The sequence below is a fragment of the Astatotilapia calliptera genome, chromosome 23 (assembly GCF_900246225.1).
Source record: "Astatotilapia calliptera chromosome 23, fAstCal1.2, whole genome shotgun sequence".
Taxonomy (NCBI): domain Eukaryota; kingdom Metazoa; phylum Chordata; class Actinopteri; order Cichliformes; family Cichlidae; genus Astatotilapia; species Astatotilapia calliptera.
Genome location: NC_039323.1, coordinates 22,584,326 through 22,600,728, shown reverse-complemented (window position 1 = coordinate 22,600,728; position 16,403 = coordinate 22,584,326). Strand labels below are relative to the sequence as shown.

At 42.8% G+C, this 16,403-nt stretch overlaps 1 protein-coding gene across 4 annotated transcripts in view; it reads right to left on the bottom strand.

The window, feature by feature from the left end:
* Positions 1–10,268, bottom strand: part of LOC113016073 (nck-associated protein 5) — a 184,935-nt gene extending 174,667 nt beyond the window's left edge. For 2 of the 4 annotated variants that reach the window (XM_026158587.1, XM_026158588.1), the window contains exon 1: positions 9,499–10,012. In XM_026158587.1, the coding sequence (XP_026014372.1) occupies positions 9,499–9,617 (119 nt within the window). In that variant the 5' untranslated portion in view covers positions 9,618–10,012. Of the gene's footprint in view, positions 1–9,498 lie in introns of all 4 variants that reach the window. The other 2 variants (XM_026158596.1, XM_026158586.1) reach the window with 2 other exon arrangements.
* Positions 10,269–16,403: the final 6,135 nt, after the last annotated feature.

The window sequence follows — 16,403 nt, the reverse complement described above, 5'->3', positions numbered from 1 at the left end:
CCACACGGCCCCCAGCCAGTCGGCAACCAAGGCAGTGGGATGGAAAGGATATAATCAAAGGAGGCCAGGAGGACGCTGACATCTGGGAGTCTTTGTGCTGTAGGCCTAATTAGATGCCAGGGTGAGGGAAGGAGGGAGGAAAGGCAGGATGGTGTGTGCATGTGTGTGTTTGTGTACAACACAAAATGGGGGTTGTTTGAGGTGGGAGTCGTTTTTTAACATCTGCTCCAGGAACAAGAGAGGACCCAGCTGAAGTCACAGAGCCCCAGACAGCTCTGAAACTACAACAGGGATAATGTGAGGGGATAACAGCTTAATGATAACACTTAAACCCATTGAGAGATCGCTGTACAGAAAACAGCCTCGTGGATAAATGGCAATAACAAGCCCAGATTGTCCATGAATATGGATCGTCATGGCTCCGGTTTGATACTGTTCTTTTGTAAGGTGGGATAAATTAGGCAGCTGTGCATTTATTGCAATCACTGGCTTTTTTTTTGTTACTGGCCCTCTTAACTCTATTGCAGGGCTGAATAATCATACAGTAAAGGGACCTCCTGAAGAAACACTGTTGCTCCACCCTCTGGCTTTTGATTCGTAAGTGTTACAGAGATCACACTCTGCCACAAGTGACAATACCGCCCTTTGTACCTAGTATAGTAAGGCATTCTCCCACGCATATTCTCGCTTCGCCACAAATAAGAAAGTCCTTGTCGTGGTTGGTTTAAGCAGGGGGTGGCCTGAACTTTGGCACTCGCGCAACAAAACATTTAACTGAGCAATGGGAAATTATTTCCCCCTCCCTTTATGTATACAGTATGAAGTGGTTTAGTCACGGGTTATATAATAAATTATATGATAAATAGTGGAGCAAATACATGTAAGCCTATATTTAAATGGCCATCTGGAGCCAAAGATTAGCAGTATGGGGGCTTTTTTGTATAATTAGTGGAAACCTTTAGGTCTTGGAAACAAAAGCCTCTTGGCCAAATGGTAACTCTGAACTCTGTGATCAATACCCCAAAATGGGGGGCAGGGGTGCCAGGAAGTGCCAGGGCCTGAAAATGGATGGTAGTGGTGGTGAGGGGAGATTGGACATTGATTGGTGCACCCCCCTTTTGCCCCAGGAACCAATTCATTTTTGTGTCTGTACCCTGTGCGCTGGCTTGAATTAAGGATGGGGGGTGGCTGAAACGGGGTCAGCACAGAGGCATCCCCTACGGTCCACAGCCTAGTTCTCTTTATTTTTCTTCTTCTTCTTCTTCTGAATGATCCATCCGGACTGCCATGTCCGCTGCGACTGAATGAATGAATGAATGACCGGGGAGAAGATTATACGTTTGAGCCTCGCTTTTAATTTGCTGCAGTGGGAGGGTAACGTTTTGGGAGTGGGGGCTGCTATTACTTTCCATTCATGGGGGAGAAAATTGAAGCATGCGAGTGCCTGATTTGGGGTTTTTAATGTGTGGAGAGAGAGCAGCACAGATGGCCTGTGCTGATCGGATGTTTTGAGTCCCTCTGCTGGCCGGCCTGTCTCATCCTGCCTCTGCATGTGTCCCGGTACAGTTGGCACAACCTAACGTGGAATTACAGCGTCTGAGGGTCCCAAACAATAGGCCGTATTTTACACTGGCCTGTTGTTGCTGTCATGCTCTAAGGAAACCAATCATTAAAATGAATGTTTTGTCTAAATGTTGTATAGCCTCTGCCACGGTATATCAGTGTTTAGACTGTGCTGGTAATCAGGTTAAGTGAGGTGAGTATTTATCATGTGGGTGTGAAGATGTGAGGCTTATTGCCAAGGCTAACAGGTCAATGTAACACGCTCTTTAAAATGAATACTGATAATCCAGGCGAGGGATGATTCGCATACGCTTTATGCTTGCTTGTGAAACCATGATTATGTTCTTTCATTTTAATCTTATACGAGGAGGCCAGTCTCAGCATGCGCATGTTTATCAGCACCGAGATTATGCGGCATGAGCATGTGTGTCTCCTTCTGGCACTTAAACTAGATTATTAGAAAATTATGGGCTTGTGTTGAAGGTATGGAAAGGATTTGTAATGCACATGTCTGCATAACTGTGTGCAGGAAAGCATGGTTATTTGCTTAGGCCTTTAGTTCTCAATGTCATTATGATTGCAAAGGAACAAGGACAGCCTATGCATAACTGAATAAACAGCCTACGTCCTTTGAACACAGTGAGAATGACTACAGCTGGCGAGGCCGAGTGAAGACAAACTCGATTAGAGCTGCAGTTTATTTTCATTTTCAATTTACCTTACTAATATGGAGGCCCTAAAGTGTCATAATAATTTTGAAAGTGTGTGGTTAGTCATAAGCTGTGTCCCAAAACGTTGGCTGCATCCGTCGGAGGACTTGGCCTTCGCGGCCTACGTGGGCCGGGTCCTTCGAAGACCAAGAAGGCTGGAAGTGTGAGACTGTGAAATGGGACGGTCTAGCCTTCAGATTTGCGTCAACGCTGTCTCGGTGGAGTTTAATAAACTCGGCCGTCTGCTCCTTGCTATCTAAAATATAACAGGACACTGGCGTAAATTCTCGACTAGGGATGGGTACCGGTGTCGTTCTGACATAAACGGTAGTAACCAGACCGAAAAGCAGCGCACATTTCGGTGCTTTATTTCGGTGCTTTTTTTCCTGAGCTGTGATACACTTTAGATTCTAGCCAATCATTTTACGTTTCCGAGGATAGTTGGCGGGGCCAGGTACGTACGTTCTGTTAGAGCAGAGCTACAGATTAAAAATGTCCAAGGCGAAGCGGTCAAAAGTCTGGCTGTACTTCATAGCAAAATATGCAAACTCAGCAGCCTGCAACAAGTGCTTTAAGGTGATACTGTCAAAGGAGGTAACACCTCAAATCCGATGAAACACCTGGCGACGCATAGCGTTTTTTTTAAAAGCCCAGAAATGCGTTGTATTTGATAGCTTGCTGCGAGACCTCACACCGAGCACATCTACTGCGGGTGGGTTGCCTGTTATGCAACATCCCCCAAAAACACGAAGAGGAGAGTCCTGGCCCCTAGCCCTGCCAGTGTAGCAGAAATGATGACAGATGATGGTGGCAGCAGCCGTTCTTCTCTGCGTGAGTAGCTAATTTACGTTGAGTAGGCTAACCACGTTATTACATTAATGCATGTAAGGTGAACTAGCAAACATCATCATAGCTACATGCGGCTGTCTTCTTGTTTGATGGCAGATACTCCCTTCACCCTGGCTAAAAAGGCTAAAATGACCAAAGAAAAAGTGGAAAACAGTTAAACATGAGAGGTTTAGGACAAAGTTTGTGTTTTTTCCATTGTTTAAGCACTGCTTCCAGCCAAGAGTGATACCATATATGCCCCATAGCTGCAGAAAACGCTAACATTGTTATATTTTTACAAAAAGCAGCTGAACATGAGAGGTTTTTGGACCAATTTTGTGTTCTCCATTCTTTAAGCACCGGTTTGAGCACCGTTTGAGCACCGGCACCGTTTCAAAAGTACCGATTTGGCACCGGTATCGGATAAAACCTAAACGATACCCATCCCTATTCTCGACCATCTCATACTTCTGTTTAATCAGTTTTCTGTTTGACGTTTATTCAGCTGTGTGAAAACCAAGGAAGAACCCACCCAATGGATTAATAAAGTTTTATTTAATCTAATAATCTAATAACTTTGATCTCAGTCAAACCGATTTACTCCAGAACAAATAAAACACAGAAAAAAGCCCAACAATTACATTTTTAAGTTATCCGAGTGACTTTTAAATCATGTTTAACCTGAGTAGCGAAAGACAGCGGGGTCTGAAACGATGAAGACGGGAGTCCGCTGCTCTCGCCAGCTCGAGTGACCATTGAACCCCCCGGCTTGCTATCGAGCGGGTGGGTAACAGACGTCTCCGAAAACATCGGCGCACTTTTGCAAATATGCGATGTCTTGATAAACCGAGCTGATATTTGAAGTTTACACAGCTACTTTCTCGTCTGAAAATATGTTAAAAGTTTATTTTGTGACCCAGAAAGATTAATAAGAGTAATTTTAAAACTTAGTAGCGGCCGCCATTATTGGAAACTGAAATTGGCTGGGCCGTGCTATGAATTCTGGGATATGGTGGGCCACGAAGGACACACCCGACCCATCCTTCAAATTCGGGGAAATGAAGGACGCATTTGTCGGCCGCATTTGAAGGAGTCGACGAATTGGGACAGCCTTCGTCGCCTGGCTGTGACGTAATCGGCCTTCAAATGCGGCCTCCGGAGGATGCATCCAGCATTTTGGGACACAGCTACAATGTTGTGTACTATCTTCACACAAGACAAAATAGTTTGTGGGTTTGTGACAATAATTATATTTATTAATAAATACACTAATAAATACACTTTGCTTATGGGCAACATAAATACTAATCATGTTTTTGACTGACATGTACAGTTGTGGTCAGTAGTTTACAGACACTCCTCGTGAGCATGAATGTCATGTTAATTTGTAATTTGGGGGGTTTTAATGGTTTTAAAAGCAGACTTGTCCAGTATCAGCACTGTGGGTGTTGTACCGGACTATCCATCTATGTTCCACCCCTTACCTATGACCATGTGATCTGGGTAACAGTAATAGTAATAATAATAATTAGCAGCCAAAATGAGTTTCCTGGTGGCTGGCTTAGAGACAGCTGATGTGGTTGGAGCATCTGGTTAGGATGCCTCCTGGGAGCCTCCCTTTGGAGGTTTTTCTGTGAAATTGGGAAGAAACCCCAGGCTAGACCAAGAGCACACTGAAGAGAATGTATATCTCATCTGGCATGGGAGCACCTCGGGATCTCCCAGGACGAACAGTAAAGTGTTGGTGGGGAGAAGGACATCTGGAAATGTCAGCTTTGCCTGCTACCACCCACAGACTGCGCAAAAGATGGCCACCATGACCTCACCCACTGGTTTTGGACTCCACTTTCTGATACGTCAAGGTTAGCGTTTTGGCCGCCCCCACGTTGGTTTTTGGAGCCAGAAGTTACCTTATATAGATAATTTATAGCTTGGTCACCAATCTACAACTAACAAAACAGTAGAATTTTACTCACCAAAACTGAAGTACAAACCTCTGAGGTGGCCACAATATCTGTAAGATTTTGGAGCTCCAACACTACATACACGGTGACTAGATGTATGGATATCCCATAACTCCAAATCCATTTACTCTCATGGCATGGCCATATTCAACCCAAAACTCCAACACATTTCTCCAACAAGCAACAATGAACAAACTGAATCTTTTGTAACGGTGTTCCACTAGTGTGTATCTGAAATCCCCATGCTAATGTTGTTCCTGTATGATCACAACAATGTTGGTCCATGATCAATATTGCAATTGACCAATCAATGGTTTGATAGTGATAGTTTTAATAGCATTAGGCTAATACTAGCTTAATGCTCAGCTGTCATAGGTCAGTTGCAATGTTGATCCTGGACCAACATTACTATGATGGTGTACGAATGACACCAACATGGCGATATTTTAGATCATGCCAAATTTCCAATTAGGGTGAGAGTGGAAAATTCCACCAGTAAAACTTTACCCATAGGATGAGTCTTCAATAATCCGGTTAAATGCAAGAGCCCAAAAAGATATCAAGAAACATTCACAAGATTCAGTCCAAATCAGACAAGAAAACACCTCAGAGCACCATACACTGCAGATCATTTAAATGCATCTTCAAGGGCAAATAAAGTTTATTAAAAAAAAAAAAAAGAAGTAACATCTAAGTCCTCATTTAAGCCAGGATATTTAGTGGCCTATAATTTATAAATCCAAAAAGCTTCCCTTTGGTTATGGAGCCCTGGTAAATTATTTCATCGTATTGAAAGAGGAATGTGGTTAATTCCAATCGCTTGTACTGTAGAAGAGTTACTATTATGAAAGTCCAGGTAGTGTTTAGCCTTGGACTCATTAATGTTACTTGTGTGTATGGCATATTTGTTTTCCGCTAACCTGACCTCCAACCTCCAATCTTTTTGTTCTACCAAAGTAAAAAGAGAGCAGACTAGCCCCACCAGACTCAGGTCAGGACATCTGTCATTCAAGCCATTCCACTTACTCAGTTATCCAGCTGGATCAACCAGCCCCTCTCTCAGGCTACGTCCACACTAGCCCGGATAGATTTGAAAACGGCATTTTCATCTGAAAAACATGTTTTCAGTTGTTTTCAAAGAGTTCCGCGTCCACACAAAAACGGCCGAAAACGCTGACGTTGCCGTTCCGCGCATGCGTGAAACGCAAGACAACTCGACCTGTGTCATTTCCCTCTGCCATTTATTTACATTCCGGCTCTTTGAACCGTGGCGGCGAAATGGCAAGACAAAGCATGTTACCACTTGGGTTAAGTGGTCACATGACTGCATCATGACCAACATGCGTCACCGTTTTCCAAAGTCTGCATTTTCGAGTGTCCACACTGCGATGGGACAGCTCTGTTTTGAAATGTATCCGTTTTCGAGAGCGTTTTCCAAACGCTGCGTTTTTCCTTGGGGAAAACACCATCTCAGTGTGGACGGGAGGGCAAAACAGAGAGAAAATGATGCGTTTTCAAACAAAAACGCATTAGTGTGGATGTAGCCTCAGTCTGGTCCTGCCTGAGATTTTTTGCTATTAAAAGGGAGGTTTTCCTTCCCACTGTTACCAAGTGCTTACTGATAGGCGGTCATCTGATTTTGGGCTTTTCCTTGTATTATTGTTGGCTCTTTACCTTACAGTATAAAGTAAAGCAGTAAGGCTGTGAAGCTGATTTTTAATAATGTACAATTTAGCATTTGAACATGGGAGTTTATGGCAGACTACTCGAGTGAGAAGAGGAACTACCACTACTTCACTAGCTCAGTAAGATCCCAGTTTACATAAAATTATTACTTGGGTAAGATGACTCATTCATATGACAAATACATATTTTGTGCGCAAGATAATGCCTGGTAAAGACCAAATGAAAACTTCTTTCCACAATAAGTTGATAAGATTTTGCACACAAGATGAAAGAAATCCACCTTTTGAGATCCCATGGGCTAAAATAGCTTCTTGTTTCATAAATCAACAGTCCATAGCTTACAAGTGTTCAGTTCTATCAGATGTAATCTAGAGCAGATTTTGGATATTCAGAAGCTGGAACCAGCAAATGTTGGCAGTTGTCTGCCACGTTTCTGCCAAACGCTCACAGGCAAGGACAGCGTGACTAAGGGAGAAAAACAATCCTGTATATTTAATAAGTAAGGAACAAACGGAGCTCCTCGTTATGCTTTTAAGCTGTAACTCAGAGGCATTTGTAAATCATTTGGTGTGCAATAACCAGACAGATTTTTGACACCTAGTTCTGCATTTTTAAACAGGGCTGTGCTTATATTTTCACTCGCTTTGCTCCAGTTCTGTCTCAATGTGGAGTCCTCCACATTGTGATGTTATTTATTCATACCATTTAATGATACATTTTACAGAATTTGCATGAAGCCTTCACAGTCGGGATGCTTCTTTGAAGATTGTATTAATATTTGACTTAGCCTACTTGTTCACTAAAGATGAGCTTGGCTGAGAAGACTGACAAAGCTCGTGTACTTTGCTTTCATTACTTCCTAAGTAAAATTGTGCCAAGTGAGATGTCTTTCTCAGTCACTTACAGTAACAAAGACTGTGCCCGAACCTGTCTGCCCTCTTTAGTCAGTGGTATTTAGCAGGCAATTTAATGTGGGGGTTTAAAAAAAAAAGGAGGGAGGGGTCGGAGGTCTGTCGGAGAGAAAAAAGAAAAACAATGACTACAATGTCGTCATCCTGTTCATGAGGGGAGTCCCTGCAATTCCCTGCGATTATCCCACCAGATGCGTAGGACATTTTACATACACATCCTGGAAAAAAAAAAAAAAGTTAACTGAACATCCTGCTGGGGGACTTGCAGCGTGCTTCAGCAGCGTGACTCTCCACTGAACTCTCTCATGATAGTGCTTCAGGTAGAAAAAAAGCCAGAAAAATATTCTCCAAAGGCCCAGTAGTGATGCAGCATGCCAAGAGAGGGCAGAGGAATTTTCCAAGCGTTATCAAAATACACAACTGTGCCCCCTTCTCAGCTTGGTATGCGAGCATCATGCGATGGGCAGCTTGCTGAAAAACTGAACACATGCATTTCATCAGCAGGCTTCTGCTGACAGCTTGAGAAACAACAGCGTTTTTGTGCATGTTTATCTATGCGGATGTTTTCCAATGTGCATTTTCTCTCAAAGAAGGATGTGAAAACCAAACACATTCATGTCTTTTTATGAGTGTATCACTTTTTGTTTTTAGGCTAATTTGAGCTGTTTACAGTAATGATTAGTCTGCTTTACGTTACATAAATTCCACAAATATATATTATAAAAATGCTTTTTAAAATGACAGTTGTAATAAATGTAGACTCTTTGTAAATCTGCTTGAGCTAGTTGTAATCAAGCAATTTTAATATTTCAGAATTAAATTAAACCACCTCTTTGATATTGTTTTATTTAAAAAACAAACAAACACAGTAATACAAGCCTTTATATCTATTTGCACACCAACATCTAGCAATTTTACATATCAGTAATTTCATATTTTTAAACATCACAAAAAATATTGTAAAAAACAACTTTACTAGCTCTTTCTTTAGCTAAATGATTTGCCAATTAGCGCATTGCTAAAATGTTACTAAACATGTTTTGATCTAAACAGCATTTTTATTTTAGCTTGACATTCCTCGCTCAGCTAATTATCCTAGCTACAAATTAGCTAGCCTAGTTGCTAATTGCATAGGCTAATTAATAGACTAGCTCATTTGTAGCAAGATGCTAACCTGAAATTTTGACTTCCCAATAGCAAAAAGCAGTTCTCAAAAGTGTATTTATTTTTATTTCATTTTGAAAAAAAGAAGAAGAAGAAATTAGCCAATTACTAATACGGCTACATGCTGGGTGGCAAATAAGTAGTGGATAGCAATCACAGATTCAACTGGGCTTACTTACAAAGCTAATTAGCTTAGTAAATAGCTGGCTAAATTTTGTTCTGAAATCTTGAAATTGCTTCTTACAACCAGCTAAATCACAAAGCATTTACATTTTTGGGGTTTCAGGTACTAATTACAAGTTAACTGGCCTTTTTAAAACTATTTTAACTACCTTTCCACAGACTTTGCATTAATTTGCATAATATAAGACAGAGGAAACATTACTGTAAATACTATAATTAGCCAATAAAAGCTCAACTGTCAGCTTCATGGATTAATCTTGGAGTTTTAAAGTAAGAGTTCCATTTAAATGAATAAAAACAACTGAAAAACAGCAAAATAAAAAACTTTCATGTTGCAGAGCTACTATTACTACTACAGGAGAAAACAATACAAATTGAGTTAAACATCAAATTGGCACTAGCTGATATTAGTCAGCTAGCCCAATGAAGGTTTAAACTGCTCAGTTTCCCATAATGTCAGAAGACAAACAAGCAGGAATCCAAACTTACTCTGCGCCAGCCGGATCCTCTCCACTCAACAGGTCTGCAGCTCCCAGACTGTCAGGAGTGTTTTGGCTAGGAAGACAACCTGATGATGTGGACCTTTCTTTGATGGCAGCTGAAAACATGCTGTTGTAAATTCCCCTGGAAGTGTTGCACAGAGGGGGGGGAGGAGGGAAGTCACACACACAAACACACAACACTATCTGTGCTGCCAGCTCTGGAAGTCTGCAGCAACACCCAGTGAGACTTGTAAATAGAAGGGAGGGAGGGTGGTGGTGCTGGTGCTGGTGCAGGAGGGAGCTGGGGAGGCGTGGTGGGGCGGGAGGATAAGGAGAGTGAGGAGAAGTTCCACATTACATCAGCAGCAGCTGTTGACAGGCCTGCGTTTATTAACTAACTGCCAGGGCCGGAGGAGTCACACCACACAGAGCGCGCCCTTGCACACACACACACACACACATACAGAAATGTGCAAACACATGGATGGTTCCTCAGAATATAAAAGAGAAACACTATACTGCTGGGAAGCTCTTAAAGAGGAGCTTCTTTCCCAGGATTCACCTCTCTCTGCTTGGCTTTCAGGTGTTACCTGTCATGTGTTTACACTGGCTGCGAGACTTGCTGACTGGACTGGAAGAGCTGTTTGCCTGACTCAGACAGCAGTAATGGCATTACTGCAAAGAGAGGCCTGCTTCTGCATTCCTCAAGTGTCTTGGCTTGGCGGACTCCCCAGCCTCTTAGCTCAGCCTGTATTTCTCTCCCTCCCCTTCCCTGCCTCTCTTTCCTTCTCATTTAAATGGAGGCACATGACTCTCGGCTTCACTGCCAAGTATACTTCTCTGTGCCGGCCGCGAGCCACCACCAGCACTCTGCTTTTCATTGCCCTCTCTGCAGGGCACTCCTCAGAGAGTCTGCATTCCTTCGCTGCCACCCATCCGAGGCTCAAAGAGCAGCCCTGCCACTTGTATTAACCTCATCTCTCGTGCTATATCTCCTTAAATTCGGTTTGTTTTACTGATTTTTTGCAGGATGCACCAAAAACACAAAGTGCATTTGCTTGAAATAAGCCGGGGTTCCATGTTTTTCAGCACGACCGCCCACCGCTTCTCATCCCTAACCGCTGTGAACAAATGGTCTCCTTTCAGCCCGTCTCTGCTACATTCCTTGCGGTCTCAAATGCAATAATTTCTGCAGCAATTCCATTCTGTTTGTCGCATTCTTGCCCCGTAAGCTCACTGCATTGCAACATTGTTCACTCGGCGGAGGCAGAAGAAGATGGAGTGAGCTGACGACATTGCAATACGCCGGGGCGGTGGGGAGCTGGAAGATAAATGACTTCATGCGCGCGCACACACACACACGCATGCACACACAAAAACACCTAAAAAGATTTCTGAGCTGCTTTGAAGGCAGAGCACACAAGAAAGAGTGAGATCCCCGGCCATCCTGCAATCACAGGCATTCAATTAAACCTAAATGTCAGGAGCTAATGGGATAAAGAGCAGCATGGTGTTACGCTGATCAGCATCAAGGAGAGGGTTAATAATACAAGAACCACCGTATCTTCTTCATTAAGCTTTTCATAATAGAAATCTTTGACTGGATAATTGGAAGCTTGTGATTTATTTATTGAATCTGGAGTGAAGAGAGAAATGTCTTTTGCTAGATTTGAATTTGAAATATTAGCATTTGTAGACTTGAATTTGCATAATTAGGTAAATGTTAGCTTTTATTTTTGCTGACAGTGTAAATATCTCCCCTGTTATTCTGAGCTTTTTACAGGTTCCTCATGAACCTGAGTGGCTGACAGGTGGAGTCTGCAGTATACGTGTGCACCGTGTGTGCGTGTATGTGCGTATGTAAACACCTGTGCGTGCTTATCTCGTGAAGAAACACTGACCGAATCTGCTCCTCCTTCCTAAATCACATCCTGTCTTCCACATCTGCCTCCTCCACTCGTTCTGATGTGTTCTTATCTTGACATAAGGAAAGAAAAATATTTCTATTTTCCTAAATTCTTTTTCTTTTTGCTTTGTTGTCAAGCAGCAAACCCATGGTGGTAAGTTTTGCGGTATAAATCAAGTCATTTATGTGGTATGTTTGGAAACGATTACACAGTTTTATGGAGCAAACAGGCCAGCTGAAGAGAGGTCATGAAGATGCCAGCTATGGCTTTTCTATCTTAAGCTCTCTTTTTACGAATGGTTGTCCAAATGAGAGTAACATCGTCCCTTTTCAAACAGTTTTCAGGTTTTCATCCAAAACCTCAAAAAGGACGGCTATAAAAGGCTTTGGAACTAACACAAAGTTTTAACTGCGATTTGACTTGAGCATGCCCAGAGATGGACGACTGACAAAAGAGTCACACAGATCCAGAGATCATTTGGTAAAATCTAGTCGTTCAGGAAAAATAGGTGTTCCTGTAAACCTCCTTGCAATAGATTTGATTGCTAGCAGGTTGTTAGTCTCCTGGAGTTTGCATGGAACACACCAACTTGTCTGCAAACACAATTTACTCAGCAAACTGTAGTAAGAGGGAGAACATTTGCCTTTAGAGCAAAAGTTGCCCTTGACTGCTGCAAACAAGACATTTCAAAGGGCTGTTTGGTGACTATTGGTGAGTGTTTGCAATCATGCAGGCGTCTTTAATGCAAACTGTGTGCGACTGAGTACAATTCTGGTACAACAGTGAATACTAGTAGCAGCTAACAGCGATTCACCAATAAGTTGGGGAATTAAAGACACAAGACTGGCAAGAAGCTGTTGGATTATTAACTGGTCACATGACAGCCACTGGAAGCCAACGGGTAAAGCGATCGGTTTTTATCGGATTCCTTCGTGGAAGAGAAATTGTGCAAGTCATGTTTCCGAAGTCACGAAGAGGCAACAGAGGGCTTGGATTGCGGGGAAACTCCCAAAACACACCGTGGTACAAGAAATCCCTTTCACTGGAAAGAATAGTGACTGTCGCTGCCCCCTCTCTCTTCCAGTACTCCGGAGCGAAGAGACAGACAGGACGGCCGGGGACACCGCCGGGTATTCTTTGCCCCGCTCCGATTTTAGTGGATTTTAATGCTGTGGCTGACACCACTGGACTTTTAATGTTGTTTTTATGTTTTTACTGTGTGTTCTCCCTGGCCAGGGGTGTTTTTAACTGTTTTTAATCTTTTTTGCGATATAAATTATATTTTAGTAATTGAGTTTTGCATTTTTCTATTTCCTTGGCTACTCCACTGCTCTGTCCGTTTTTTTAAGGGGTTGCCCTTCACTTACAATAAAACCTGGTGTCCACCTACATATCTGGCTACTCGGAACATGTCAGTGTCCTGTACCCATCCGTCGGTAAACTGAAACTGGGCTTGTTGCAGGGATCTGAAGTTACTAAACACTTCTTGAGTGTATGCACTCACACTTAGGAAAATATAATTATAAATATGAGCGTGATGAAAGCTGGGCAGCACGCTAACGTCTGTAGCCCAGTCTGTATGCTCGTATGGGTCAAACTCTTTCACTCCTTTGATTTTTTCTTCATACCTTTTTTTTTTTGGCCTTTTCGTCAAGTCTGTCTTTGTACGGACCTGCCATGTTCTCCTTCGTTTTGTACATAACTGTTTTGGGGGTAAATAAAATGCAGGTAGGGATTAAAACTGCTAAATTAATGGTTATCGGTGCTGGAAATGCTAGCGCTTCATGCAGTGTTTTCATTTTGCTGCCACTCGTACCTACAATGCAACGCGCGAAAGTCACGTGGTCTGACTGACTCACTTTTGTGACAAGCCTCCAGTGGCCATATGAGGAATTGCAGTTTTGTGGTACTTTACATTTTCCTTCATTTTTTAACCTTGTATGTTGCTGAGGAATTCAGCTATTACTTTATTTAAAGAAGAGCAAAAATCCTTAATATTATACACAGGTAATGGTTTAAACAGTCTATATTTCTTTTTTTTCTTTTTTTTTCTTTTTTTTTTTTTATATTTCTAAACTATGCAAAACCAAGACCACTAAAATGGAAATCAGTCAGCAAGCAGTGATGATGGAGGCGGCTAATGTTCGTTAATGTTGTACTTTCTGGATGATATCGATTTAAAAAAAAATCCCAAAACAAAACAAAAAGCACATTAAGGCACTCCGCACCACATCACACTATTTTCCAGATGTGACTCATGTGGTGTAACGGCTGTTCTTCACAGTTGGTTTGTCACACCTGTGTCTCCTGTGGATAAACATCTCAGTTTTGCGTCAAACGTTCTCCCCTGAGCCCTGTGGCATTTATTTCTATTTCTTAAACATATCTGGGCCACCCCGGGCCAGACCACATGGTTAACGCCTTTAGATTTATAGCACCCAAGCTTCGCGTCAAGGTGAAACCTCACACGTAGGCTAATAGATAACTCATAAAATTACCTAAGGGCAGACAAGCCTCTGCCGTTTGGTCCTGTTCATCATTTTTAATCTCGCCTTTACATCTTCATATGTGGACACTCCTACATTTTTGCATGTGTGTGTGTTTGACATGGAGGGGTGAGAGTCTAGTCTCAGATAATTACAGGCCACTGATCCCATCAGCTGTCACCGCCACACTCTTTTTACATGTCAATGACAGCCAAATGGGACCTCATATCCTTCCTCCGGCTCATACAATGCTCTCATTGAAAACATGAGCAGCGGAGAGAAAATCCGAAAGCAAGAAAGCATAGGATGCCACTCCTCGTCCCAGCTGGCGCTGGCTCAATGGCAAAGGGCACTGAATCTTGTCCGCGGAATAACAACCACTCCTATTCCTCTCCTCAAATCCTCCTCCTCATCCTTCACCTCTCTCCGGCCGACTTCATCACCGCCTCGGCTTAATCTCTGCACATTCATGGGGACTTGCACCCAGGCTCTGCTTCTTTGCCTCCTTTTGTGTTTGCCAGCACTCTGAAGAAAAAAGAGGGGGGACAGGGGTGGATGAAGGCAGTGGTGCCTGCGGTTGCTTTGGTTTGTCTTTTTTTGGCAGGGGGGGGGGGGGGGGGGGGGGTAAGAGCTTGGCAGGACGCCTGGCTGTGGCACTGCATACAAACATAGGGTGAAAACACAAGGTCTGTTTGTGTAGGTTTTGTTTGGCTGTCACATCTCCTTACCTAAAGAAGAGCGGGGAAAAAAAATTGCCACAAGAAATGGTTTGCCCCTCGCTCCCTCTAGACAGCCATCGATTCTCTGCAACAGCCAGGGGGGAGATGGACAGAGATGAGATGGAAAGCAATCCATATCAGGAAATTACTGACCATAACTCAATGAAATTAATTTAATCTTTACAATAAAGTCTTGGCAGGAAGCCCAGTCTTGTTTTTTTTTTCTACTTTCAAAATAGGAAAAGAGCTCTTCGATTAAATCTGAAATACTATCAGTCTGCATGTAAATCTACAAAACAGCACCAAGAGAGTAACCGCAATTCATCACTACAGTATATTGTATATCTGAGTAGACAAAGAGCTGACACAGTCCCCGTTTTCTTTCCTGCATTACATCCCGTTCAGCTAAACCTCCTTAACTCGATCTCCCTTGGACTCGGAGAAGCTGACTTCAGCGCAAACGGCACATTGCATGTGATTTGTGGAAGTTGAAATCTTTACCGTATGTGCCGCTCTTGTGTCCCTCTCGGGGTCCACGCTTACATGCTTGGTAGGGGCCACTGATGTGAAAGGGGACATTGCCGGGTTCCCAGCGCAGCTGCGAATAACATTGAAGTGGCATTCCAACTTGTCAGTGTAGCGTGGGCCATGCACAAAGCCACTTCCTGCTCCTCAGAGGGAAATTTGAACCAGCCACCCATGCACGGGAATCCGGCAATCTGATCAGATTCAATATGTTTTCCAATGTTTATATGTAAATTAGCCACTGTGCCACTTTGTCATAGTTTAACGCCATGTGGTTTATATCAACGTCTACACAAATTTGTATTTATGTTCTATCCTGTCAGTGTTGCAGCACATCAGGGCCTCTGGGATCTCCTGGTATTTCAATTACAGAATGTCCCCCTGATAAAGGACAATCTGCATAGGTAACGCCGAAAGAGCTGTAACTTATTGCAGCATACGGCTGAGCTGACTGCTTTATGATCACTCTGGTCGTAACCACAACGCCAAATCCAAAGGGAAGCTTTGCGGTGGAATGAGAAGGAAGCCTAACATGTTTGGAAGTAGAATGAAATTTGGAGTTTAAGCTACCTTTGGAATTTCTGTTTTCCCTAAAATAATCCCATCTGTTAATTCAGTTACTGTAATATGCATGAGATTAGCTGGTTCTGTTGGAGGCTTCTTCCTGTTAAAAAGGATATTTTCCTTCCTACTGTTGCCAAAGTGCTTGTTCATAGTTGGATGTCTGATTGTTGGGGTTTTCTCTAGTTTGTTTGTATTATTGTAGTGTCTTTACCTTACAATATACAGCACCTTGAGGCAACTGTTGTTGTGATATGACACTATATAAATAAAAGTGAACTGAAATGAATATATTACATCTATACAGTCTAAAGATTCAGCTTGCTAAGGTCTCATTCACAGGCCTAGAAACAGTCCAAAGAGGGTGCTGCACCAAGTTCACTTGGTCACTTGGCCCAGTTGCCTGTCGCTTGCATGGAAGACGGCAACTTGGAAATAGTCACCAAATACTTGCCGAGCAGAGGTGAAACCTGAAAAAGTCAGGTGCAAACTGGAATTAAATAAAGTTCACTTTTAGAGTAAAAGTAAAACTAAGATGTTTCAAACATCTACTTTGAAGACAAACAGACTGTCTTTCTACTTTGCAGCACACAGTTTCACTACTGTTCAGCGAGTTTTTGGTGAGTGTTTGCTAACATGTAGGGGTCGCACCAGCAAGTTAGGGTATAATAACTATTTTTCCCCAGTGACCTGCGGTCGCCAGGAGTCGCCGCC